Source organism: Batrachochytrium dendrobatidis, assembly GCF_000203795.2.
Source record: "Batrachochytrium dendrobatidis JAM81 unplaced genomic scaffold BATDEscaffold_14, whole genome shotgun sequence".
Lineage (NCBI taxonomy): Eukaryota > Fungi > Chytridiomycota > Chytridiomycetes > Rhizophydiales > Batrachochytrium > Batrachochytrium dendrobatidis.
Genome location: NW_006281112.1, coordinates 522,322 through 546,637, shown reverse-complemented (window position 1 = coordinate 546,637; position 24,316 = coordinate 522,322). Strand labels below are relative to the sequence as shown.

The window sequence follows — 24,316 nt, the reverse complement described above, 5'->3', positions numbered from 1 at the left end:
CAATAGCTTGCGTTTCGTCTTCTTCGTCGCTATTGCTTTCTTGATCGTCATCGAGTATATCATTGCTGTCTGCATGACTATCATCAGAGTCACTTTCGCGTGTATTCAAGCCATCTGATTCAATTTGATCTTCTGCATCAGCATCACTGCCAGATTCAAATTCCTCGTTGCCATCAGCACTTGAGTCATCCTGAACACTATTTTCTGAAGAAAATCCTCCAATGTCAGACCCAGACTCCCATCCTTCAGTTTCTGGATCAACTCGATTATTCAACTTTGTAGCTGGATTCTGTATCTTGTCTAGGGGAACCGTTTCAAATTCAAAATCCTCTTTGGAGTTTGCACCTTTTTTTTGAAACTTGGCCTTTTGTCGTTCCTTTTTAAGTGCCTTTGCATCGGGTATTGTGTCCTCTTTTTTTCCAAATTTATCTCTATTTTGGCGAGAATAGTCTATAGAATCTCCTCGACCTCCTCGATCGCCTTTTGAATTTCCACGTCCTCGTGCACCACTACCGCCATATGGGCCTGAATATGGATACATACAGATTAATAAGCCGTTTCTTTCAATTATTTAGTATACCAAACGGCTTAAAATCAAATTAGCAATAAGTTTACTTTGCTTCTTGGTTACTCCTCTAGTTGACGAATGAGTACTGATACCACGACCTCTTGACGATCCTCCTCTTGATGATCCTCCTCTTGATGACCCGCCTCTTGACGATCCTCCTCTTGATGATCCGCCTCTTGATGATCCTCCTCTTCCTCTACTAGATCCACCTCTGAATGAACCAGCTTGTCCTCTCATTATTTGTTTTTGGAATTTGAAATGTTGAAAAAATTTGATTTTTGATTTTCAACAAGAAATTCAAAATCTAGTCACGTGGTTATAAGCTGTCCAAATGAATTTTACCTATAAGTTGTCCAATTTCAAGCTTCAGCTGTATTCATGTAGAATGAACTACTTGTGTTTATCTTGTAATAAACCTGTTTTGCGCCAAAATATGCAATCGTTGCATATTCGCGGTGATTGGAAATGGATTGTTTTTTTCTATAAAAATTATATTTTGAAAACAAAGAGTTGAGAAGATGTCAAAGGATGTGTAATGTACTGGAATAAGAATGTAAAGATGAGCCATTTATTATGTATCTTGACATTTAATGGTTTATTTTACGTGAATACGCTGTAAAATCTATACATGCATGCTAAACAAATGCTTCAAATATTTATTACTCTCGGAGATTTTTTAAAGAAACTTTGGATGATTTTGAATTTGGCAGCGGTGTGATTTTTCCAGATCGTTTGTATTTAGCAGATGCGGTCGAGGATGATGACACAGACTTGGACTGTGAATCTGAGTGGGAATGTGTAGTGTCAATATTGGATGAATCTGCTTGTATCTCTAGTGAAGTTTGAACTGCAATGTCTTTTTTTGATACTTGAATTTGAGTGGGTTTCGATGCAGCAAGGTCGTCGATTGGTAAGACTGTCTTGACACTTGGCAAGTTCGTATTGGTTTTTTTTGTTCTGCATCCACAGCACTCACCAAACATCCTGCGATACCACATTTTCCATCGAACACTCCACCGATGTGATACGGAAGCAACACTATGCATGCTGTTGATGACTGAATGCATGCGAGAATGAGCCGCTCCATCAGGTCGCCAAATTCCACATGTGCACTTGTCCAGTATTCCTCGCAATCTGGCAATCTCTGCCTCGAGAGCCAACATCCTCAATACAATCGGATCGACATTTACTCTAACTTGATTCGTGACTTTTTTGGCTCGCTCAGCAAAACGTAACGTACCAACTGTTTCATCATAAGACGCAGCACAAGGGGATATACATGCAATCATGGCTGTTAGTGAATTTCCACCCAGCGAATCGCTGAGCAAATACGTTAGTTTGGAATCTCTATAAGGGACATGCTTGGCGTGAGTGGAGAGTGCATTGATCACATTTCCTAAAGATGAGAGCGATTGATTGATTGATGCTCCTTCTTTAAGTCGGGTTCCTGTAGCACCAGTAGAATCGACTCGCTCTGAGCCTGCCAAATCTATAAGGTGGATTTTGCTGCGCTTTTTAACACCGATTTGGTTTACATTATCTGCACTACCATCATCCGCATTGTCATAGTTGTCTGATGGTACTGCAATGGAATGGGGAATAGCTTGATACTGTTCAATGATCAATGTGAGTACTGAATGGGATCGCGACGATACTTTGTTCATGTTAGTCTCGGCTACAGTACGATGTTTGATACCGAGCTCAATCATTTTTAGATAGTCCAATGGTGTTGAAAGCTGTCGTTCAGTGAGTCCCTCTACATAAAGCTCCTTGCCAGTTGCTGATTTTGAGTCTATCCTTATTCGCAGCTCTCCTAATTTTTCAGGGTATAGAAATACAGATTCATGAGTCCAGATTTTTATAGTTTACTGATATCAAGAAAACAATGTTTTATGCTATACCTTGCTGATCTGCAGGACATAGTAAATCTTTAAGCTGTTCTTGATATATTTCCAAATAGCTTGCAGTTACCGAGTATGTAGTCGAGGCTTTGGTAGATTTCCCTCCACCCATTCCTGCGTTATCGTCGCCATCAATACCTTTTGATTTTCGAATGCATTCTATAATCTGGTCAGCGACTCGTAAAATAATACCACGATTATCCGAAGTAGACACGCTTTCTTCAAATCCAGTGCTAGCTGATGGTCCTTGCATTGTATACGTTTTTCCACTAGCCGTTTGTCCATATACAAAAATGCATCCGTTGTATCCATCAAGACATTGGTCAATGATTGGACGAATCATGCGTTCGTAGATTTGTGATTGTGATGCAGTTGCGGAAAACACCTTGTCAAAATGAAACTCTTTTGGAGATTTGCGTTCATCGGGGTCATTGATGCAAACTGTTGCATAGGTATCTGTTGCAGGGTCGCGATTGGATGCTTCTACAACTATCGCTGAGCCATTTTGAGTATCATGTACAGTGGCTTGTGTATAGCTAGAGGGTGTAGGTGTGGATGAGCCGGATGCTATGTGTTGTGATAAAAACGGTGGTTTGGGTGGAAAGCTGTTGGACTTTATAGAAAGTGCTATTGGAGTGCTAGTAGCTGGACGTGGTCCATCAAGCACGTTGCTGCGTGATGACGGTGGGTTTCTAATACGCACAGCGACTTGAACGCTTTGTGATGCAAGAGATGCATCTGGTATTTCATTTCCCATCAACCCCACAAGTTATAGTTGCCGTATGGTGATGCGTACAGCTAGAATATATTATGAACAATGCTGCTGTGTTGCAGTTTAACAGGAATAAAACGCGGTCAATAAAATACTCAATGTTCATGCAATGTTGAGGCTTACATAAATGTAAATTGTTTATTGGCTTAATTTTATAAATGGTTTGGCTTTGAAAGCCTTGTTGATGCACTCGAGAACTTCAACTCGATTTTGCATAACATGGTCATAGCTTCGACTGCCCTTGGGACCGAGATACTCAAGCATGGATGTTTTTAGTTTAGAGCTTGCAGTGTTCAATGACAGTCTTACGTTAAACAAATCGATTTCCATTTGATTACGAACACCTTTCATATACAGCATATGCCTTTTATGTGAGTTAGGTGATCGTTTTCCAGTCGTGGACTCCTCCCATTGCTCACCAATGACTTCAAGTTTGTTAATCAGTGATTCTTTTGAATTGACGAGTCCAGATATTTGTATTAGTTGGCTGAGCAAATCGGTTAAAATTTCTGGTTTCAGGAGTATCATCACATTGCATACTCGCTTGATTCTACTCTTGACGACATTCTCTCTACTCTTGGCTTGAACTAGAGAAATGTCTGTACCAGTGGTTGTCTTTTTCGGGATTGGGTAGACATAGTCTGATACTTTGTGTGTCGGGGAATCTATGTTTGGCAAGATACCTGCATGCACAATCGACACAACGCACGCAATGGTGGAAAATAGGAATAATTTCATGATATGAGTTTGGCGGATCTGACAGCTGGACTAATAGGATAATATAAATAGTCGAGCGTTTCAAGGTTGACTGCTAAAGTAAAGGGTTATTATCCCTTAAATGATAAGGGCTTGCTTTGATTACAGCCAGCAACAAAGCCACATACAGGCTATGATATCATTGATGCTTATTATCTTGCATCTACAAAATTATGGATTTTGAACCTGCAATTTGAAAGTCTAAAATATGTAGTTGAATAATCAACTCTTTGATATCCAAATCAATAATACAAATGATTATTGGCTTAACCATGTCTGTTGGTGTGCATGAACCATCTGTACTCTGCTTGAATATCCAAAATCACTTTGTGCAGACATCCCTTTTAGTCCACAGCTTTAGACTATCAAGGGAGATAGTTGACGTCAGCCCCTGTAGCCCTTTTCGAGTTTCCATTTCACATAAATATATGCATGAACTTTCACGACATATGACAATCCCTTTTAAAGGTTGACGATTTGAAAGCTTTTTTATAGCCAATCCTTAACTCGACATGAAATTTGTTTTGATTTTATCTGCTTTGATAGCCTTTGTTGCCGCTCAAGTACCAAAAAGTTCTATCAAGCCGATGGGACTTGATGGCCTGATCCCCGACTCTTAGAAATAGTACGAAACTTACGACTTGATATTTCAACGATCGCTACTTGATCCTGTTCTATCTGTAGTGCTCTTGGTTTGGATCACAGCTCGTGATAAAGGATACGAGAATAGAGAAATGAAATAAAAAGTTGTCAACACTGTTTGTGTAGTCGAGATGTCACTAAGATTCATTCAACCACATTTTTGTGATCAGGTTTTGATTGATTGGGTGATTGCGACCCTCATCACCCCAAATCTAGTGCCCTTTTGAAGGCAATGAAAAAGTTTTGGAAGGGTAGGTCTAGACTTGTGTATTTTCTTGAAAGATGGTCGACACAACATCAACAGTAAGGGCCTTCGGCGCGTGATTATCAATGCAGGGCCATCAACCTTTATCGTGATGATTACAATCAGCACATGTGTGATTAAAAGTGATCAAGTGGGAGATTTAAAATAGTATTCACAGAAATTATGTTTCACCCTGTTGTCACCAGCTAGGAATCGATTCCTAGCTGGTGGCTCTTGTTACAGCCACATTATGTGACATTAAACAAGGATGTCTGAATTTACAAGACAATATTGTGTCTTGAACTTTATGACAGTCACTGCAAGATGGCGGTTTATTTTACGTGAACATGGCCATAATACAAGGCTATTGAAACAAGAATCATTCATTCTATACTCGACAATCATTTGATCAACTTGTAAAAAGACAATTCGAGTTTAATTCAAACAAAAAATAGGATCAATACTCAAACAGTAGTGCCAAGTTTCTGCAGTCTAGGTATAATGCTTTGTTGAAATGGTGCACTGGATAATATCATACGGATTTTTTCGCGTCTGGATATTTCTTGAGCTGTCATTCCAGCAGTATCACCATTGCATTTTGAGACCTGTTGGACAAGATATGAAGCGGGATCGGCCACACCATCAACCATATTGGTTTTTCCAAGCTTACCCATAGTGGATAAACGAACAAAGCTAACTTGGTAGCCAGTATCCTCAGCAAAGTCCATCGAGGACAGTATGTCTGGGTCATCTTCAGCCGGTGCACTAACAGTCAATTTGTCAGTACCATCCGTGGATTTCAGAGAGTGAGCAGCCTCGGCAAGATCCAAAACAACAGCAAAAAGAGTTGGCCTACATTATGAAATAGTACATACAGCGAATGAATAACTCATAAGTTTAAAAAGCCATCAAACAGTATCAGAAAATACAGCATTACCAGAGGTTAATGTATGCATCACTCAAGAGTGAATTTCCTTCAAAAAGCAGGCGAGTCATTGCAACACAACATTTTTTACGATCGTTGAGAACAAAAAGATTCTTGAGGTTAGGAATCAACACGCTTTGCAAGAGTCCGCCAAACAAAGGTCTATAAATAGGTGCATTAAACTATAAATCAATTCTACAATATTCAAACACTACATGCATTCAGACAATATATCGACCTACGTAGGCTGAACTGAATCCAAAATCTCAACAATGGTATCCACGTTTATATCATGTTTATCAATAACTAGCAAAAAGCAGATAAACTTGACAAAATCCGTCGAAAATCGCGAAACTTTTCCTTGGGACAAGCGGGTCAGAAGCACCACAAAGATGTTTTTCGTGTAAGAAGTAAGCACCGATCTAAGTTTTTTTGAATTAGTAACAGCAAAGTTGGTTTAGTGCAATGTGTAGGATAAAAAGGCTGTTATCAAGCATTGAAAAACACAACCAAGTCAAACATACAATGGAAATGTTTCAAAAATGGTCATGAGCAGATCAAATCCGTGCTGGTCAGTATGACGAGATCCCAACAGCATCTGACAAACACCCAGGAATGGACTCAGCTGCGATTGCTGAGCTATTTCTACATGTCCTTTGCGGATATATGCCTGAAGCAAAACTACCAATGCAGGGATATTTCCTTTATTACAACACCAGATACATTAGTGTTGGCATGCTCAACTATCAAAACTGATTATTTTTTCATCAATCACAATTGAGAACATACCAAGAGTTTGCCATAAAGTAGGTGTTAGAAGCGGCGTCATCAACTGTTGGTAGGCAGGTGAAAGTCCAGGATCGGGCCGGAGAGTGAGCATTTGGGCAAAAATCTGGAACACATAGGGTGTGAATTCTAAACAGCGTTTGAAGAGGTTAGCAAGTTTAAAAACAACGCAGCTGATTGAAATACGTACCTGGAACATCCATTTGAAGAATTTCAAGGAATGGTTGAACAAGGAACAACTCAAAATCGGCCACAATGGCTGGATTAGTGACAGAAACAAATCTACATATAAAAGGCACATTAGTACAAAAACGTCTATTATATTTAAACACATCTAGCCATATACCTAATCATGAGAGCAACTGACTCGAACACAAAATGATTGAATTTAGGGTTGCTAGGATTCTTGCTGATTTCCTTGATGATGGCAGTCAACCTCGACAGCACCATTTGAATGTCAGGAAGTTGGTCTCGAGCAGTGGCAATAACTCGCATGATGCCTAGTTTTAAAATTCAAGCAAAACTGCACGTAAATCAACCTAGAAATAGCATATCTAGAAACTCTAGACAGAAACACAAAACATAACTCCAACTATTATACATACACTTCATCAGATAATCATTCTCGGCAAGTTTCTCTGGAGTGCGACCAGATTCGATACGGTCAAACAGATGCCTTATCACAGAACTAGCAAACAAGACAGTATCTGTTGGGGTAAACCTAGGTAGAATAAACACATTGTTTAATATCAATCTAATCATTGTGAATTCAATTTTGGCAAAAATTGTTAAATAAGCATTCTTACATGAGGGAATTTCCAGATTTTAAAGCCAAGATACGCTCAATAGCATGAGCAGCCCAAGTGTGTACAACATAATTGGTAGACGACAGATGATTCACAACATGGGGAATCACATTCATAAGCTGCTCCTTGGTCAGCTAGACATTACAAGATATAAAATTGACGCCTGATTAAAAAAACATTGAGTTTTAAAATGTCCAAAATAATATCAATTAGAACCGACCTGGCTTCGAAAAATGGTCAAATATTTGATGGCATCCACTTTAATGATGGGGTTCAAAGCCCCATCAACTGGAGCCTGTATATCCGGAAGTACATTTGCAGAAAAAACAGGAATAATGGGAATGTGCTCATTGATTTGAGTAACACCAACTTGAGCAGTTACCGACTTGGCAGACAGTGCGGTAATCAAAAATAGTGCAGTATCCTTTGCTTTCCAGTTTTTAACACGATCGGCTTCATACATCTATTTGATCATAACATTAGCAAAAACATCAAATCTCTACTTTAAAATGTATAATCATCATACCTCAAGATACTTGGTGATGTAGTTGGAAAATATCAATGTGACTTGGCCAGAAAAGTGCTCCAAAAGTCCGCGAACAAGCTCTGCAGCAGCAGTACGCCGTGAATCCGATGCTGATAATACAGAGTATTAGATATTTTATCATTGTAATATACCTTGAAATATAGTAGATAAGGCTAAATAACATACTAGATCCTTCAAGATCACGACGAATATATTCAATAGCGTCGTCTTCAAATAACTCCTCTTCTGCAGCTAGATAATGATTAATAAATCAAACACGTCAATTGTTTTCAAAATAACAAACGTCTTGTCATAAACTATAATGTATCGCTATATGTTGGATCACTGAGCTTACTTTGAAGCTCCATATTAGGCAACACGATCTGACCACAGATACGCTCAAGAGATCCAGGTTGCTCGAAAAAATGACGATGGTGTGCAGGTTTTACAATTGAGGTGAGAAACGACATCATGCGATTGACCAACTAAGTACAGGATGCAATATAAAAGATATAAAATTGTTTATGATCATATAGATTGACTAGCATGTTAAAATAATCAATTTTTTACCATGTTATTCTTTGGTTCACCAGATGTGCTAGTAAGGAGAGTCCATATAATCTGTACAAATTCAGGCAGACGTGGAAAATCATCTTCGTAGAGACGAGCATACAAATCAATAATCTCGCAGGTCATTGATTTAATTTTTTCAATTGGACCAGCTTCATCCGGATCCTAGATATAAAATGCATGTAGAGTGTCAAATCAAAAAATAGTGTCAAGCAATATAGTATAGTCGATAATAGCTAGTAATAAAGAACTGGCACTTACAGATTCAATAATAGAATTTTGATATGTAAGATATTTTGCAAACAAGTTCATAAAATGAGCTTGATTGTCTTCAAAAAACTCGGGCAGATCGTGGCAATTGAGACTGAAAAAAATCTTTTCTAAAAGCAGCAAAATCTCTAGCAATTTAGTGATTCTGGGTTTGTCGGCAGAACTTGCGTCAATCATTGAGTCAATTGCCTATAATGGGTTCAAGTAAAGTATGCATTAATGATCTACATTTACACAATTGGATAGAAATAATCAAAATGTCTTTGGTCGCGAGTAAAGTTTAAAAGCATGCATCATTTCAGCTGTATTTACGTAGAGTGAAACACTAAGGCTAAAATACATAATAGGCAGCAAATCAAACAGCATGATTGATGCCAAATCTACTGGACAACATTGTGTTGTTTGAATAAATGTTCAAAGCAGCATTCACATCACAGTTGCAGTCAATCCCACATTCTTGACACTTGTTCAACTCTCTTTTGATCCAAGTACTTGGTCACTGTCTATTCCAAAGCGAAATAGAGACTGCAGGATGAATACAGAAAAATGATACATTTTTACGTGAATACGACAGTAAAGTATACCTTGAAAAACTCCAAGTAAGGGACGGCAAACTGACTAATGGCAAATTTAATTTCAGAATAAAGAGCATCGCTGCGAAAGTGATGACGCCAACGTTTAAAAATGTAATGAGCAGTTTGGAGGACACCGACGTTGATATCCAAATCTTGCAGGTTTAAACGAGCAACCAAATCCTAATCGTGCAACAATCAATATACTTTGCAAACATTACAAGACTAAATAAGAGTCTTACTGGCAAAAGATTCGACCACTTTGTAGGGAAATCGCTGTCTGCGATAATGGTGACAGCATCGCTAAGAGGATTTCTAAGTGAAAAAGGAACAGTGATCATTAATGATACAATGATGGTTTTGATAGTGGACCGATCGGCCTCTGGAATCTTGTCTTGCCCATCATCACTCTGAAAAATTGATATTTCCGATTGAATTGAAAAGTGTGAATTAGCACCGAGTCTAGATTTGAATAGTTGCTCAAATATAAATCCCATGTCCTGTAATAAATAGCAATCACCTGAGCCCATTCCTTCTTGGTAAAGTTTTTAAAATAAAGGGCAGCAGCAAAGCGCACACTGATATCCACAGCAGTGTTATCTATGAGTTTCAGCAGCAGAATGGAGAAGCCTGGAACTTGCTCACTAGAGATCAATTGCTGCTCAGCTAATCATGTAGACAGAAATAGGTAAATATATGCATGATATTCTATAATTGGAAATAGTGAATCTTGATCATGGCAGGTCGAAAGACTAAAGAAAACTCGATCTTGACCAGATCAATCCGAATGTCCGAGATGACATTCAAAAAGTACAAGAAATAAGAAGAGTTGAACGTAATACCTGCTTTTCGAGTAGCAGGTTCAAGAGTTTGACGCAAACACTCGGAAATAGTTTGAAGCTGTTGCTGTTCTTGCGTATTCATGGTGTCAGCAATCGTGATAAGTTGTTGTTGCAACGAATAATCAAACATGACTGTTGGAAGAACGAAAACGATCATTTCTTATTACTAATGATCGTCTCTTGTTGCTGTCGTGTTCGCGTAAAACAAGTGTCAATCTCATGGCATGATTAATGCAGTTTACTGAGTATTGTATGAATTCATTCTTGAAGTTTACTGCTTTTTAAGTGATTGTCATGTTGAGTTGTATTCTTGATACGCGCAATCTTTTCTTGAATTGCAGTTTGATTATATGATGAATATCGTTTATTGAACAAGTAATCCAGCCAATGTTCAGTAAACTTAACATTTGATCATTTTTTATTCCAAATCAAAATACTGACAATCACTGCAACATACAAATGTTTGATTTTATGTGAATACAACATTGTAATGTTATAAATATTCAACTGTTCGATATATCATCACAACAATCAATAACCAGTTTGATCCACACAATCAGTCATACTTGTGTTTAATACATGCATACACATCAATTGATTGTATCAACCATGTGTATAGTGTACTATTGTATATTGACAACACATCACATTATTGTATATGGATGAATGGTTCAAAATACACGATTAGTAGTTTGTTATGGATTGAATACAACACATTCAAACAACAATGTTTAGTGTTTGTAACACAATTTGGTATTGATAATTCATTGTATTGCAGTGTTGATATCAAGTCATGCAATGTGTTGTTTGAATTTATTCAATTCACACGATCGGATGTTGAATATTCAATCGGAACGCACGACTGAGTCATGATGAGTGTGAGTCATGACTGTGAGACAAATGAGACAATCAACTCTACAAGTTAAACTACACAATCATCTAATAATACTCACAGATCATCCAACACTCTGGTCATGGCAATTATGAGTGATTTTGGTCTCGTTGACATGATTACAGTCATTGATACATTCATGTTTTTATTTTAAATATATTATAATAATGCTAGTGTATTTACAATCAGCAATCATCGTCATCTCCTGTGCAAGTCTTTTTTGATGTCATCAAGCCTCTCCTTGTTCATCTTGACTTTGACGATGAACGGAGTCAGCATAGTCTTGATTTCACCAATATCAACCTTGAGTTTGACTTCTGTCTCTTTGATCTGACTACAGAGGAAACTACCAAGAATAGTAGCTACTCCAAACATTGCTAAATACAGCAAGTAGTTTTTGCTGATATGATCTTGAACCTTGTCATGCAGGGGTTTGGATGTTGCTGCATGACTGTTGGTAGTGGTAAATGATCGTTTGAGTATGTGGGAGTGTAGTAGTTTTAATATGTGATGAGTCGAGTTGTTCATTAGGATTTTATTTGGGAAAAATGAATCAATTTATCAAAATGGAAATTTCACGACTTGAATCCATAATTAAACTTTGCATGTGATTTGACATTCATTACATATTATTGACTTGATTTTGAATATGACTGTTGACTGGCATATTAATGCATACTAATGCATTGCTATTACTTGTATTACAATTTGACCAATACATACATACAGCAATGCATTACTTTGAATATCGAATCTAACCATTCAGATTCTGCTGGGATCTGTCATCAACAGTATCATACATTCCATTAATACTGTGATATTGCATGGTATGCTATGCTATGGTATACTATGTGTGTATGACAGTCAATCAGCGTAGTCAATTGATGTAATATGCTAGTAAAAGTCGCTACAGTCAAATATACTTGCTGTTGGTTTATGATAAAAGATGCCAATACACGGCATATCGAGTGTTTACATGACACATGTCAAACATGTTTGTGCACCATCATGTGGTGATCGTGGTATGCATCATGATGTCGATATACAACATACACTAGGTGGATTGTTGATATCACACGTTTAGTTTTACTATTGTGCATGACATTCAAATCAAAGTTGAACTTGATTGGTTCTAATACAGTATCAAGTATATCAAGTATATCTGGATTATTCAGCGTATATATTGTCAATCAGCGTATTACTGTTTGTGTTGTGTTGTTGCATTGATGTGTTATTGGCATGTCTAAATATACAAGTATTTCAAAACCTGAATCACACCAACACTAAATAAGTTCTTGGCATACAGTATCAAAACCAATTCCAACTGATTGCGGATATACTGATTGTCAAAAGTGCAACCATTTATCAACAAGACTTGAAATCGGTTGTCAACAGTAAATACCCAAACCACACTGTTACCAATCGAATCGTGTATTGAAATATTAGTGTTTTCGATCATTGGTATTTGAATGGCGCAGTCAACAATAAGCTATCCACAACCAGTCATGCAACTCAGCATTTAACAACTCGATTTAATCAATGGCTGGTTCGAGTTTGTTCAACATTTTGATAGATCCAATATGTAAAACTGGTTGTAATGGTTTATGGTAGATGTTTTAAATGTTCCGACTTGATACAAGGATCAAGTGGATCAAGTGGATCAAGTGGATTGAAAGTGTTGGAAAGTGTTGGAAAAACTGAAAGACTGGTTCAAATAATAACACTGGCTAAAAACACGCCATTCGAGTCGTCTGTTTTGTATGGATATGGTTGGCTTGTCAAACTGGGTTCCAACGATGCAAGAGTTGAGTCAACTGCCAAAATAACCACGCAATCAATCCACTATCGTGTATCGATTGTGTCAAAGTGGTGGTATTGTTTTCAATCATACAGTCCAGTAAACTCTTTTCGAGTGACTTACACTCGTTGATTGACAAATTGATACCGCAAGTGATCTTGTAATACACAGCCATTGTGATCAACACACAAAACATCAATTTGAACCACTCATTACATCAATTGATTCCTGACAACTCTTGGTCACTAAATGAAATATTACACGATACAGTGATTACAAAACAACACGAATGGACTGGACTGGACTAGACTAGAATGGATTGGAGTGGAGTGGAGTGGATTAGTTTGGTTTTGGATCTTACTGTAGATGCATGACATTATCGGTTTACCAACCACAACCACGTTATCAGCTACAATTTGTAATGTATGTTTAATCACAACCAGTCAAATATTTCATTGTCCCATTTGATCAACCACCAATCAGTCTCGAGTAGCAATCCAATGTCGATGGTATAATATTTCTAGATTCATCCATTAAACTACTGTTTTTGTTGATATTGTTATACGGAATGTCACCTAATGTATGCTTTGAAAAATGCTCACCAATTATATTTCTATTACCCATTGTTCATTACTCATTGTTCATTCAACATTTTTGGCATTGTATCATAGATGGACATATCAATACAGCATGACTCCACATAGCCATGACATAAAACTTGCAAATGCCATTTTGTTGTAATCCTACCAACTGTCCATATACTGGAACTTCACAGCAGTCCTGGACACATTTGTGGTTGTTGTAATATCAGCAATCTTGGTGCAATCTTGCAGCAATCAGCCAACACTCGTAATTGTCCAAATGAACTTGCGTTTCATTTGTCAAACGTGTATCAAACTGCAAACCATTACCATCACAATCGTGTGCCTGTCGACTAATACAATGTTCTGATGTGATACAATATTGCTCCATATGAAAACACTACCACACGAGATATTGTTCGACTTTGCGATCTCACGACTTGCGTGGTAGAATTGACTTTCAAGGCGTTGCGACGTATAACAATCCATCAAAACATGATCAGTGCTGTTAAAATATGATACACACTGTATAACTGATATGGGTTGTCATGACAGACATTGCACTACAAACAGCATTCACGATCTTGAGTTGCAGATATACACATCACAGGTATTTGAACAGATCCGATACAGTCATGTAGAACTGACAAGTGACAATACATCTGATTGTATCGGAGTTGTTCAGATGGTTGAATGTGTATACTTGTAATCATGTTCCAGTTCCATCATTCATGGTCATATAGTATCACTCGATCAAAAACACCATTTTTACAATACATTTGAATATAAACTGGACAAATCATCCATTTTATGCCGACAAGTAATTGACACAAAGTATGCTAGACATGTGGTTATGATTTACAATGGATCACACATGATTACTACACAATATCTTGCTATACAACTCAATATATGATCAGTTGCAATGTATGCTCCATTTGTACCATTTTGATAGATTGGTGGTGTCCATTTCTGATACCTGCCATTAGACATGTATGCCATTTGATGATCAAGCAACACCGATTAATATCCACCAAATTAAACTCGATATTGTTGGACAGTTAATAGCGTATGTCATTGTAATGCGAGAGTGTTGAGATGTCAAGTCTGTTGATTTGCACTGAGTGAATCCTTTGTATATATCTGGGATGTGATCATCAGTTGTGATCACCAGTCACCTCGGATGGAAGATCTATAGTAATCAGGTATCCTCAACAATGATGCTTGAACGATGATCCGCATACATTCCTTCTGGTATTGTTCATCGCTCCCATATTATAAAAACACACTCTTCCCGTTCTTTAATAAACAACGCAATTAGTTTATTGGATCATTCCTTTGTATCTTTGATTTGCTGTGATCTACTTGCCAATAATGACAACCATCAATGCCATCATATGCTCACGATCTACACAAAGTTGTCAAAACATAAATTATTCGCAGAAAGGAATTCAAGTCAAAAGTATTAGGGTAGAATAGTCAATAGCTTTGCTTGTAATTCATAATAAATACGAGCTATTTGTGCCAGACTCATACTTGATGCCTCAAATTGGATACAATGGGTAGTTTTTTAACCAGTACTAAGCGTTAATGTACACAGACTGGGTTTGGCTGGATCTTGTTGTAAGAATGATAGAGTATAAAATCAAACTACTGACAAGTCCGTGTTTATCGAGTACGAGTCTTTATATTTCCAATCAACTCTTCCAAATGTGATATTGTGTCTTGCAATGCCAAAATGGATTCAAATTTGCTTGATTACACTATGCATTTGGACATCATTGCTGATCTGTTGAATTGCACGCTTTTTTTGATCATCTTTTTGATACTCTAGCATATTCCATTCATAATTGTGTCTAGCCTCCAACTCTTGATCCTGGCTCATCCCTGGTTGTTTTTGTCAATACCATTGATTGGGAATAAAACCAGAATCAACCCGCTGTTTATCACGTATGGCTATTTGATTCAATTCAGTTGCAAACAATTCTTTGTAAGAGTATACTTTCTGGTACTCCTTGTATAATACCAACATCTCTTGAAACAGCTGCTTTTGTGCTTGTAACAATCCCTGCAGTGTTTCGTCAGCTGGGAGTTTGATTCAAGTTTGAAACCCGAGACTATCGATCGGACAAATCCAATGTCAGCAAAACTGCTGTACAGTTTGGCAGTCAATTGATTGTCCATAATTGTAAGCAACAAAACAACTTTTATTTGCAAAAGAAAAAGGAAAACGCAGTTTGTTTTTGAATCAAAATATTAGTTTCAAAACTGTATGGTGAAAAACAGTCTTGGGATATGCAATTATTTACAAGAAACTATAGGTTTCAAAACCAAAGCGATTAAATTACACGACTGGGAAGTTCCTGACAATCAAAGTGGTCATTTCCACAAAGTGAGGTTTGTTGTCCGATGGAACCCATACGATATTATTCACCTTTAAGAAATCAAACGCCGTGTATTGTGTAGAACAAGGTCGAGAAACAGAGTTAGGATTAGCGTTATGCGGCCAATAAAAATCATTAATTCTAGTCTACATACCTTATTGATGAGATGGTTCAAACGTCAAAACAAATCGAGTCAACTTCTCAACACTCGCAATAGTATCGTTTTGTGACAACACTCGACCATCTGTTCCGTGGTAGCTTTGGCGTGTAAAACAGGCAAAACGATCAGGAGGTACAACAAAATACAGTTCTGGTTTTGACGGATTACCAAGTATTTCCAAAACACCACAAATCCCAGTCTGTTTGCAAGGATGATCTTTGGCACCGGTCATTTGGAAAAGTAGATTTGGCTTGATGAACGAATCAACAGATTCAAAAATATTGCTAATGGGACGGAAATAGCAATTCGTTGCGTCTTGAACTTGAGAGTTGTTGGAGAATAACAAAGTACTAAGATCCATTGGCAGTTGAAGTGTAGACTCCAGCTTGGTACGTAAATCACGAATCTTGAATGAACCACCTTTAGCGATGATTGTATGAGCGTGCTTTTCAAATAATACCCTATTAAGTTGACCAGTTTCACCAATTTCTCGAGTGACAGAAACGAATCTGATAAGATGATCTCGGTCTCTGGCATAGACACGGTTGTAAATTTCATCAACCACATAGTCAGAAGCAAACTGATAAGGACCACTGTGGAAGCCATCACTGACTGATATATGAATCAAACAACTTGAAGCGTCTAGGTTTTCACCATATTTACCAAAAGACTTGACAACTGAATCGATATTGGAAATATTTAAAGCTTTGTCGAGAAAATTCTGTTTTTCTTTTACCAATGCATATTTAAGAACATAACGAGCAATTCCTCCCCACTTCAAATACAGGCTTTCAACCAATTCTTGTGGAACTGTAGGAAACAGCATTGAGCGACAAGAATGCAATTCTTCTTTTGACCACACTGGCATATACCGAATGTCGCAGGAATTCTTGCAAAACTGGTACCAAATTTCCCGACGAGGTGAAGTAACAAGAATGGTCCTGGCATTAACAACAGTTGGAGCCATGCCATCAACAATGTAGAATGTTGACAAGGACATCAACTGATTATGGAAAGATCTACGATCTCCTTTGAATACACCATTAGGAGTAAACAAGTATAGACATTCTTCCTGAAAACTTTCATACACGACTGTAGCACCAGAGCGAGCAAGATGCAACAGCAAAAAGTAACCAAAATATGTCTTGCCAATTCCAGGATTTCCAAGGATGATCAAACGACATATACCAGCAGATTGCACAATAGATAGTGATTTTTCAAAAAGTTTAGGATAACAAGGACGGATGTAAATGGATGATCCAATTGAATGGTTTCCAAGGATGAATACGTCTGCTGGAAGTTGGACAACAGTGTTTCCTTCAAGAGGGTTAGGGTAGTTTGTGAAAGCAGTCCAAAAATCCAGTAGTGCGGGTGAGGCTGCAGCAGATGTTGGACCTAGGTCAGTTTGAGTAGGTTGTCTTGAAGGTAGAGGGGAAACACCAATAACAACACAAGAACCGTCTTGAGTAAAGTATTCTTGAGGAAGAGAGCTGAATAAAGCCCAGGTGTTGATTAGTTGGTCCTTGTTACTGTTGGTGTAGAGTTGAATGAAAGCAGGTGGGACAGGAATAGCAGGACCATACTCAGACTTGATGGCATCCTGAACTCCACCAAGTCTACTGATTCCAGTAATGTCAATTTCAGTAGTAAGTGTGCCATATTGGACGTTGAGGAATCGTTTTGGCATTTTATGAAAAGAAAAAGAGTAAAAAAGCAATTTATTTGTCAAATTGTAAAACAAAAATCGACTTTTTAATCGAGTCAAAATAACAAAATTTTGGGATATTTCAAGACAATTCACACGATTTAAATATTTGGAAATTAGTCAAATTTACACCAGAATTAATGTCTCATTAATGTGAGACATTACTAGTGTGAGAGTGTTGACTTGCATTGTGTGAGACATTACTAGTGTGTGAATGTGAGACATTTCTGAATAGTTTAACAATCAAAAACCAACAACAATGACGTTTGAACTGGAATTCACATGACTTTCTTGGTTTCTTCCATCTTATAAACACACTCTCTTCCTTGTTAATAAACAACACAATCGAATATTGATTCATTCCTTTACATCTTCAATCAACTGCAACACACTTGACAATTATGACAACTATCAATATGTCATCAGACATCCATGATCTTCAAACCTGAAAGTATCCACAAACTCATGTTTAATATTTGTACATATTCCATTGACATACTACAAACTGACTTTGAACATCACATTGCATTGTTTTGGTATCAAATGATACGATATGTATCAACCGAGGTTTTGTATTCACATCAACATCAACATCCAGTATATAAAACATATCAACCATATTTGATTTGACAGTCATTTGTCACATTGTTGTGTACTTGCAATGATCCGTATCAATCATTTGCATGTAGTCAGCTGTCTAGTGTAATGTATGCAGTATGATCACATAGCATGTCATCTGGTGATATAGCATACACCACAACCACAACCGGAAACATCGATCGTCAATTGTCGTCCTAATCAATATCAACAGTTGCATCAAACAAATGCACAAATCCACAAATCGGCAAGTGCAATGCATACAACTACAACATGTGTATACGAATACCGATCGTGTCCAACTATAAGCTATGTATATTGAAACTATTGGATAGTATTTGCTTGACATTGTCATTGATAATCAAGTAGTCTTGTGAGTGATCATATGCATCCAACATGATTTACATGGTTGACATGTTGGTGTTGGCTGTATCAATACGACTATCATCAATATATACTTGCAGTGGTAAATATCAACATGCGATATATCCAGTGATTGTATACTGGTCAATTGGTGCAATATGATCAAACATACTAACAAAGTGTGAACCATCATATACTTGCAACAGTATATCATATTGCACTGTTGATATCGAGTATCCAATGTCAATGCAATATATCAACTCACTCGATGTGGTTGGTATCAATCGTTGTGATCGTCAAGTGCCGTCATTACTCATGTATGTACCGGTTGTGTGTGGTTGACATGTATTCAAATGCAACACCATCAACATACACCGACATTGCCATCAACTATAACTGGTGTGGACTGCAATTGATTGTACACGGTAGTTTGATATCGATTGCAGTTGTTGATTGATGCTCAACAATGTTGTAATGTTGAGTGACTGAATCAAATTGCAGTGTATATACAACGAGTCATACAACGAGTTGCTCGAGTGATACAATGTAATGCAATGAGTGCATCAATCCAGAATACGAGTCAACCATGACATATGATCATGATGTGTGGTTGATACAACTATAATGACAATCGATGCTGATATAGTAGCACACAACATGCAATGCCAACACAACAGTTGCAAGTCACTGATCATCAACGTGACATTGTGGTTGCAACATGGACTGTATTGTATTGATTCAGTTGATTGATTGAATTACCGAGTAATGTGCAGCGATGACTGATCGTGTCGAGTTGAATGCAAAGCATCACCAAACCACAACATATTGAATCATGCCAATCAATTGCCATTTGAAAAGCATGACTATCACAACACATTGGTAATCAAGTAATAACCAAATATCAAAGGCATTGCATATAGCTATGCAATATTATTCAAAATATGTACCTGATTATATTTTGATTTACCAACCCTTTCTAGGGCACAAAAGGGGTGAGAACCTACACAGTTAATTAACTATGCAATATTTTAATCCACAAAAAGTAGTGACCAAAGTTGCGGATTATTGCATAAAGGGATATCCCTTGAAAGTTTGACATTGATAACAATAAATCAATCCCAACCCCGACAATAAAGCCAATCCCTTAGGACGGTCATCCAAAAATTATGCTTGATATTATCCACTCAATACGAATATAAATACGACCCAATAATTGACCTGTTGGACGATAATCATATACAACTTGCTTAATCAAACCAGTAAAATGAAACTCACAGTCGCTGTATTGACATCACTTTTGGTCGCTTGCTCGGTTACTACAGCCAATCCCATTCTTCCCAGTGCGACTACAAGTACTGAATCTAGCTCTTTGCCAGCTCCTAATGGAAACGGTATAGGCTTACAGGGTCTTGATTCACTTCCAGCTGAAGTCGAAAGCCTGCTCGAAAAATACTCAAAAAAGCGAGGCAAATATTCTATACAATTAGAATTATGCAAATCAATAGAATCTCAACTTACCGAGCAACAGAGATTGGTAACGCTTCTGGAAAAAGAGGTTGGAAAATTGAGAACTGTACTTCAAAGTGGTGACGGCGATCTAAGACGTGGTCGTAATGGTAAAATGGAAGGACTCAAGGCTGATCTTGAAAACCTATACTCCAAATACTCGAAGATTGAAAAACAGAGCAAGATTGCGATCTCGATATTATAATACTTGAGAATGAGCTGAATTTCCTCAAAGTAGACCTCGTGAAGCTCGTTTTCGGAGCGTCTTACAATGCTAAATTGCTTGATGAACAATTTTGGGAAATCCTCGCACATTCTACCGTTGATGCTTATTTGGAAACATGTGATGGAGAACAATCATCAGGATGCAAAAAGAGTTCTGCTCAAGCTCCTAGTGATCAACAAGAAAGTCAAGCTCCACAACCATCACCTGAAGCATCACCAGAAACATCATCAGAAACATCATCACCTGAAGCATCACCTGAATCTAGTTCCATGGGACAAACACTTTCCACTATTGGGAGTAATGTTGTTTCCAGAGTTAGCGGTGGGGCTCAATTCCTTTGGGGTCAAATCATGCATGACAACTAATCCGACTGATTTGAATGCTAATCTGGACTGGTCTCGACCGATTCAATTGTCATTCTACAACTGCATGTATGCTTTAGCTTACAATAAAATTTGATTTTCATGGACGAATGTTGATCATTGCACTGCTTTAGTTGGTATATTTGTGTTTGACATTGATCGACAATCATTAATATTATCAGCACATTCACACATTATACAGTCAAAAATAAGACCCAATCACGGTGCTCAACCAGATCCTGTTCAGTGTTTGCAGTCTCTGCAGTGGTGACTGGACCAAACTCATGATTGCTGAAAACATGGCAAGATCACCGCATCAATCAACCAGTACTGTTTACTCAATCACCCAATGCATTCGTGACAAGACTACTGACTGAGTTTGCAAAACAAGTCGTATCCATGAAGCCGAATGATCTAAACGAATCCAATTTTCGGAAAGCAAGAGTAGCTGCGCTTTCGAATTTGCAGCATCATCAATTGTCACTCGCTGATATTTTGAAGCTACTGGCGACTTGTTTTACAAACACGCCTGTTACATATCTACTAAACTGTCCGTTTTCTGAATCATCGCTACCTTCTGCAAGAAACCTTACTTGGAGTCAAATGGTTTCAAACGGGATGTGTCAAATTCAAGATGATGGTCAAGTGATTGTACCATTCCATATCATTGTTCAGGCTTTGAAGAGACCATTGAATGAAAGGGTCGGTCTAAACCAATTTGAAGCGGCACTCCTATCATCGTTGAATGGTTTGTCGCTTGACATTGAATATCCATTTTCCAACATGACTCGTTGGTCATCATGGGAGTATTTTGGTGCTAGTTTCTACTGTATCAGAATCAACTCGTTTCTTGTATTGGGAATATCGATACTTGTTTTGTCTGATATACTGCATGGATCGCAGTTTGATTCAGGCATTTTCAATACTCAAGTTCACATCAGAATCGCCAAAGTTTTCCAATCAAACGAGCAATATGGACCTGATATGCCACGGGAGATCACTCGGAAACACGACAGCTGTTGTCTCGTTGACTGGGTTGACGGCGAGACATTGCAAATTGTGCTCAATGGTGAGAATGGACCAGGAGTGGATATATACTTTATTCTGAAACGCGCAAAAGACTCTGGCTATATCATAGTTTTGGATCAACGAAAACGACTTGGTTCTGATATTACAAACTCGGATCTGACCACTTTCCGATCAAAATTACCGAACCCGCCAGCATGTTTAAACAAGTTCAAGTTGGACTCTGTTTTTGGTTTGATGAGCATATATTCAGAGATTAACATTAACCATGTTCCAGATTCAACGTATTTTGTTTCTGCATCAGATTCTCTGTATTTTCATGGTTCACTCTATGATCATCCAAGGTGTTCTATGGCCATTGATGTCAATTCTGCATTGAAAATCTCGATCAAACAGATATTCTGTGGTACCAATCATGAGCAAACGGATTTAGCAAACAAGGTCATTGAATAGCGCTACAACAAACGCATTGCAAACTATGATGAACTTGAATCATTGGTGTCACAATGGGGTGGAAAGTTGGACGAGTCGGCTCATGCAAGAATCAAGTTTTAAAAACCTGGCTAGTATTTACATTTTACTATTTATCAACCATAAATGTAGAAGGTGTAAAACATGAGTTCAAGTATTGATTTTATCGAATTCAGCAAGTGGTTGATTGCAATAAATGAACGCTGACTAGATGTTGGCATGTACTGCACAAAAATCAACCAAATCATTGCAACTTTCAAGTACCATTTATTCAGTTTCAGTTTTAATGGCATTGATTCATTTTTACAATCTTGGACAAAATATAGCAGTGATTATGGGTGAATCTCATCAATTGTGTTCATTCGAGTCAGAGTATGAATCTGGCACGGTAAGCAACCAATCATTCCAGGTCATCCACTATTATACACCAAGTCTTTTATCCAAGATTGTACATCTCGAATAAACAGTGTGTGACAACTATGGACACATGTAGCAGTAATTGACGGTCAAGAAACTGGTATCAATGTTTCATGTATACTACCAAAGTGTGTAGTTTAATTGTGATTGTTTGATTGGTACATATTTGTACATATTTGTATGACTGAATGATATGGCTGCAGTTATTTAATCATTTGAATACAGGAATGAAACCTTGAATGTAGATTGTAATCCAAACTTTATATTACAAATATTGTTTAAATTGACTCTTGGGATTGTCAGTCCAATAACATGCCATTAAACGATCATTCGTTGAGTTGAGTGGTGATATTGGCTGTATTGGTTGGATAAACACTGTCGATTGTTGAATCAACACAACAACCATCATATGACACACAATCAGAATATAGTGTTGAATCTACATTTTGTGAACTCTTAGTAATCATACATTGTACGATCACCAAATTTGAACCCACATTCATGTATTGTGTTTGACTGTCAATATTGTCAATACAACTCTGTACACACATTTATTGTGTTCATCACCATCCAACCCAATCTCACCATTTCAATCAATCTTGATCAATGTTGATGATTTACACGCTAATTCATTATCCAATCTTGTCTGACATTATTATTGGTTTTAATCACATTTGGTTTGTACAACTGCCATGAGTTGTACTACCATTATCATTGTGTATCTGGACACCAAATATTCCAATACATCAATAATGCCACAGTGTAAACAGTAATACAGTTGATCAGTCTTGTGGCAAGACTTTTCATTCAAGTTTGTATTTGGAAATACTCGATGATTTAATCACCACACACTATTTGTAATGCGATTGTAATTGATCTCATCTCATCTCATTCCAGTCCAGTCCATCTGATTTATGATGATGTTTAGTAATCCATTACCATGTGTTGTAGTAAACTAACTTGTTTATTAAACCAAATCCACAACAATCACATTCAGAATATTAATTTACAGTATTTCTAAATGCATGTTTGATAACAATCCAATTTTGTTACAAAAAACTGATCAAAACAATACTAAAATGGAACAACTCGTTTGTGTGTTTTACAACAATCCAAACATGAACAATTCTTGGCAATTGTTGAACATTCGCATAAATGAAATTGTCAAATCAAAATTCAACTTTACTAATTTTATCAAACATGGATTGTGTTGATATCATGAAAGAGTTTATCAAACACCTGGAAGATTTGGAACTGTTAACAACAGATGCTCAACTATACAAGGCTGATGAAATATGGGACAGACTGCTTGTATTGATAATGGAGTTGAAACAACATAACTGCAGTAAGTTTAATAGCAATTGGATTATTGATGAGTTCAAACCATTTCTGACTTTGTGTTGGTTTGAAATGGCAGACTTTAAAGTTATAGTGCCTCGCTTACAGAGTATTGGACTGCAAGATATCATAACCGATTATTTGGAGTATAATCGACCCAGTTTACAGGTATTCATATATTGTAACAATAATGGATTGTTCATGACTAAACTAATCAACATGTGTTGTGTAGGTCAAAGTAATGGAGTTTACTAAAGTATTTGCGATTGTGGTGTACTATGATCATGAGTTCAAAGTATCACATCGACTA

The 24,316-nt window shown here is 37.4% G+C and overlaps 7 protein-coding genes across 7 annotated transcripts in view; 3 read left to right on the top strand and 4 right to left on the bottom strand.

The window, feature by feature from the left end:
• Nucleotides 1-1,746: 1,746 nt before the first annotated feature.
• On the bottom strand, nucleotides 1,747-2,893 carry BATDEDRAFT_4048 (uncharacterized protein; the record flags this gene model as incomplete). The annotated part of the gene is made up of 4 exons (XM_006681789.1): nucleotides 1,747-2,113; nucleotides 2,180-2,360; nucleotides 2,470-2,556; nucleotides 2,608-2,893. Coding segments are annotated over 4 exons (921 nt in total), but the record flags the coding sequence as incomplete, so codon positions are not given.
• Nucleotides 2,894-3,379: 486 nt separating this feature from the next.
• On the bottom strand, nucleotides 3,380-3,979 carry BATDEDRAFT_91854 (uncharacterized protein; the record flags this gene model as incomplete). The annotated part of the gene is made up of 1 exon (XM_006681993.1): nucleotides 3,380-3,979. One exon carries the CDS (start codon nucleotides 3,977-3,979, stop codon nucleotides 3,380-3,382), a length of 600 nt encoding a protein of 199 aa, XP_006682056.1.
• Nucleotides 3,980-5,198: 1,219 nt separating this feature from the next.
• BATDEDRAFT_36049 (importin-alpha export receptor) lies at nucleotides 5,199-10,310 on the bottom strand (the record flags this gene model as incomplete). The annotated part of the gene is made up of 19 exons (XM_006681936.1): nucleotides 5,199-5,735; nucleotides 5,821-5,970; nucleotides 6,051-6,230; nucleotides 6,333-6,510; nucleotides 6,598-6,723; nucleotides 6,785-6,876; nucleotides 6,941-7,094; nucleotides 7,200-7,315; nucleotides 7,401-7,534; nucleotides 7,621-7,863; nucleotides 7,927-8,036; nucleotides 8,113-8,178; nucleotides 8,282-8,411; nucleotides 8,497-8,661; nucleotides 8,758-8,955; nucleotides 9,351-9,521; nucleotides 9,581-9,748; nucleotides 9,859-10,004; nucleotides 10,181-10,310. 19 exons carry the CDS (start codon nucleotides 10,308-10,310, stop codon nucleotides 5,348-5,350), a joined length of 3,045 nt encoding a protein of 1,014 aa, XP_006681999.1. The 3' UTR covers nucleotides 5,199-5,347.
• A 5,680-nt stretch (nucleotides 10,311-15,990) lies between these two features.
• Nucleotides 15,991-17,682, bottom strand: BATDEDRAFT_27719 (uncharacterized protein; the record flags this gene model as incomplete). The annotated part of the gene is made up of 1 exon (XM_006681883.1): nucleotides 15,991-17,682. One exon carries the CDS (start codon nucleotides 17,680-17,682, stop codon nucleotides 15,991-15,993), a length of 1,692 nt encoding a protein of 563 aa, XP_006681946.1.
• A 2,242-nt stretch (nucleotides 17,683-19,924) lies between these two features.
• BATDEDRAFT_91750 (uncharacterized protein) lies at nucleotides 19,925-20,757 on the top strand (the record flags this gene model as incomplete). The annotated part of the gene is made up of 2 exons (XM_006682031.1): nucleotides 19,925-20,276; nucleotides 20,405-20,757. 2 exons carry the CDS (start codon nucleotides 19,925-19,927, stop codon nucleotides 20,755-20,757), a joined length of 705 nt encoding a protein of 234 aa, XP_006682094.1.
• Nucleotides 20,758-21,537: 780 nt separating this feature from the next.
• BATDEDRAFT_91751 (uncharacterized protein) lies at nucleotides 21,538-22,233 on the top strand (the record flags this gene model as incomplete). Its single annotated transcript, XM_006682030.1, has 1 exon — nucleotides 21,538-22,233. The coding sequence occupies one exon, from the start codon at nucleotides 21,538-21,540 to the stop codon at nucleotides 22,231-22,233; it is 696 nt and encodes a 231-aa protein (XP_006682093.1).
• Nucleotides 22,234-23,868: 1,635 nt separating this feature from the next.
• The window catches only part of BATDEDRAFT_36048 (uncharacterized protein), a gene marked incomplete at its 5' end in the record, with an annotated part of 3,490 nt that continues 3,042 nt past the window's right edge, over nucleotides 23,869-24,316 (top strand). Inside the window, 3 exons of the mRNA XM_006681935.1 lie at nucleotides 23,869-24,013; nucleotides 24,086-24,174; nucleotides 24,239-24,301. Coding sequence (XP_006681998.1) covers nucleotides 23,869-24,013; nucleotides 24,086-24,174; nucleotides 24,239-24,301 — 297 coding nt within the window. The remainder of the gene's footprint in view (nucleotides 24,014-24,085; nucleotides 24,175-24,238; nucleotides 24,302-24,316) is intronic.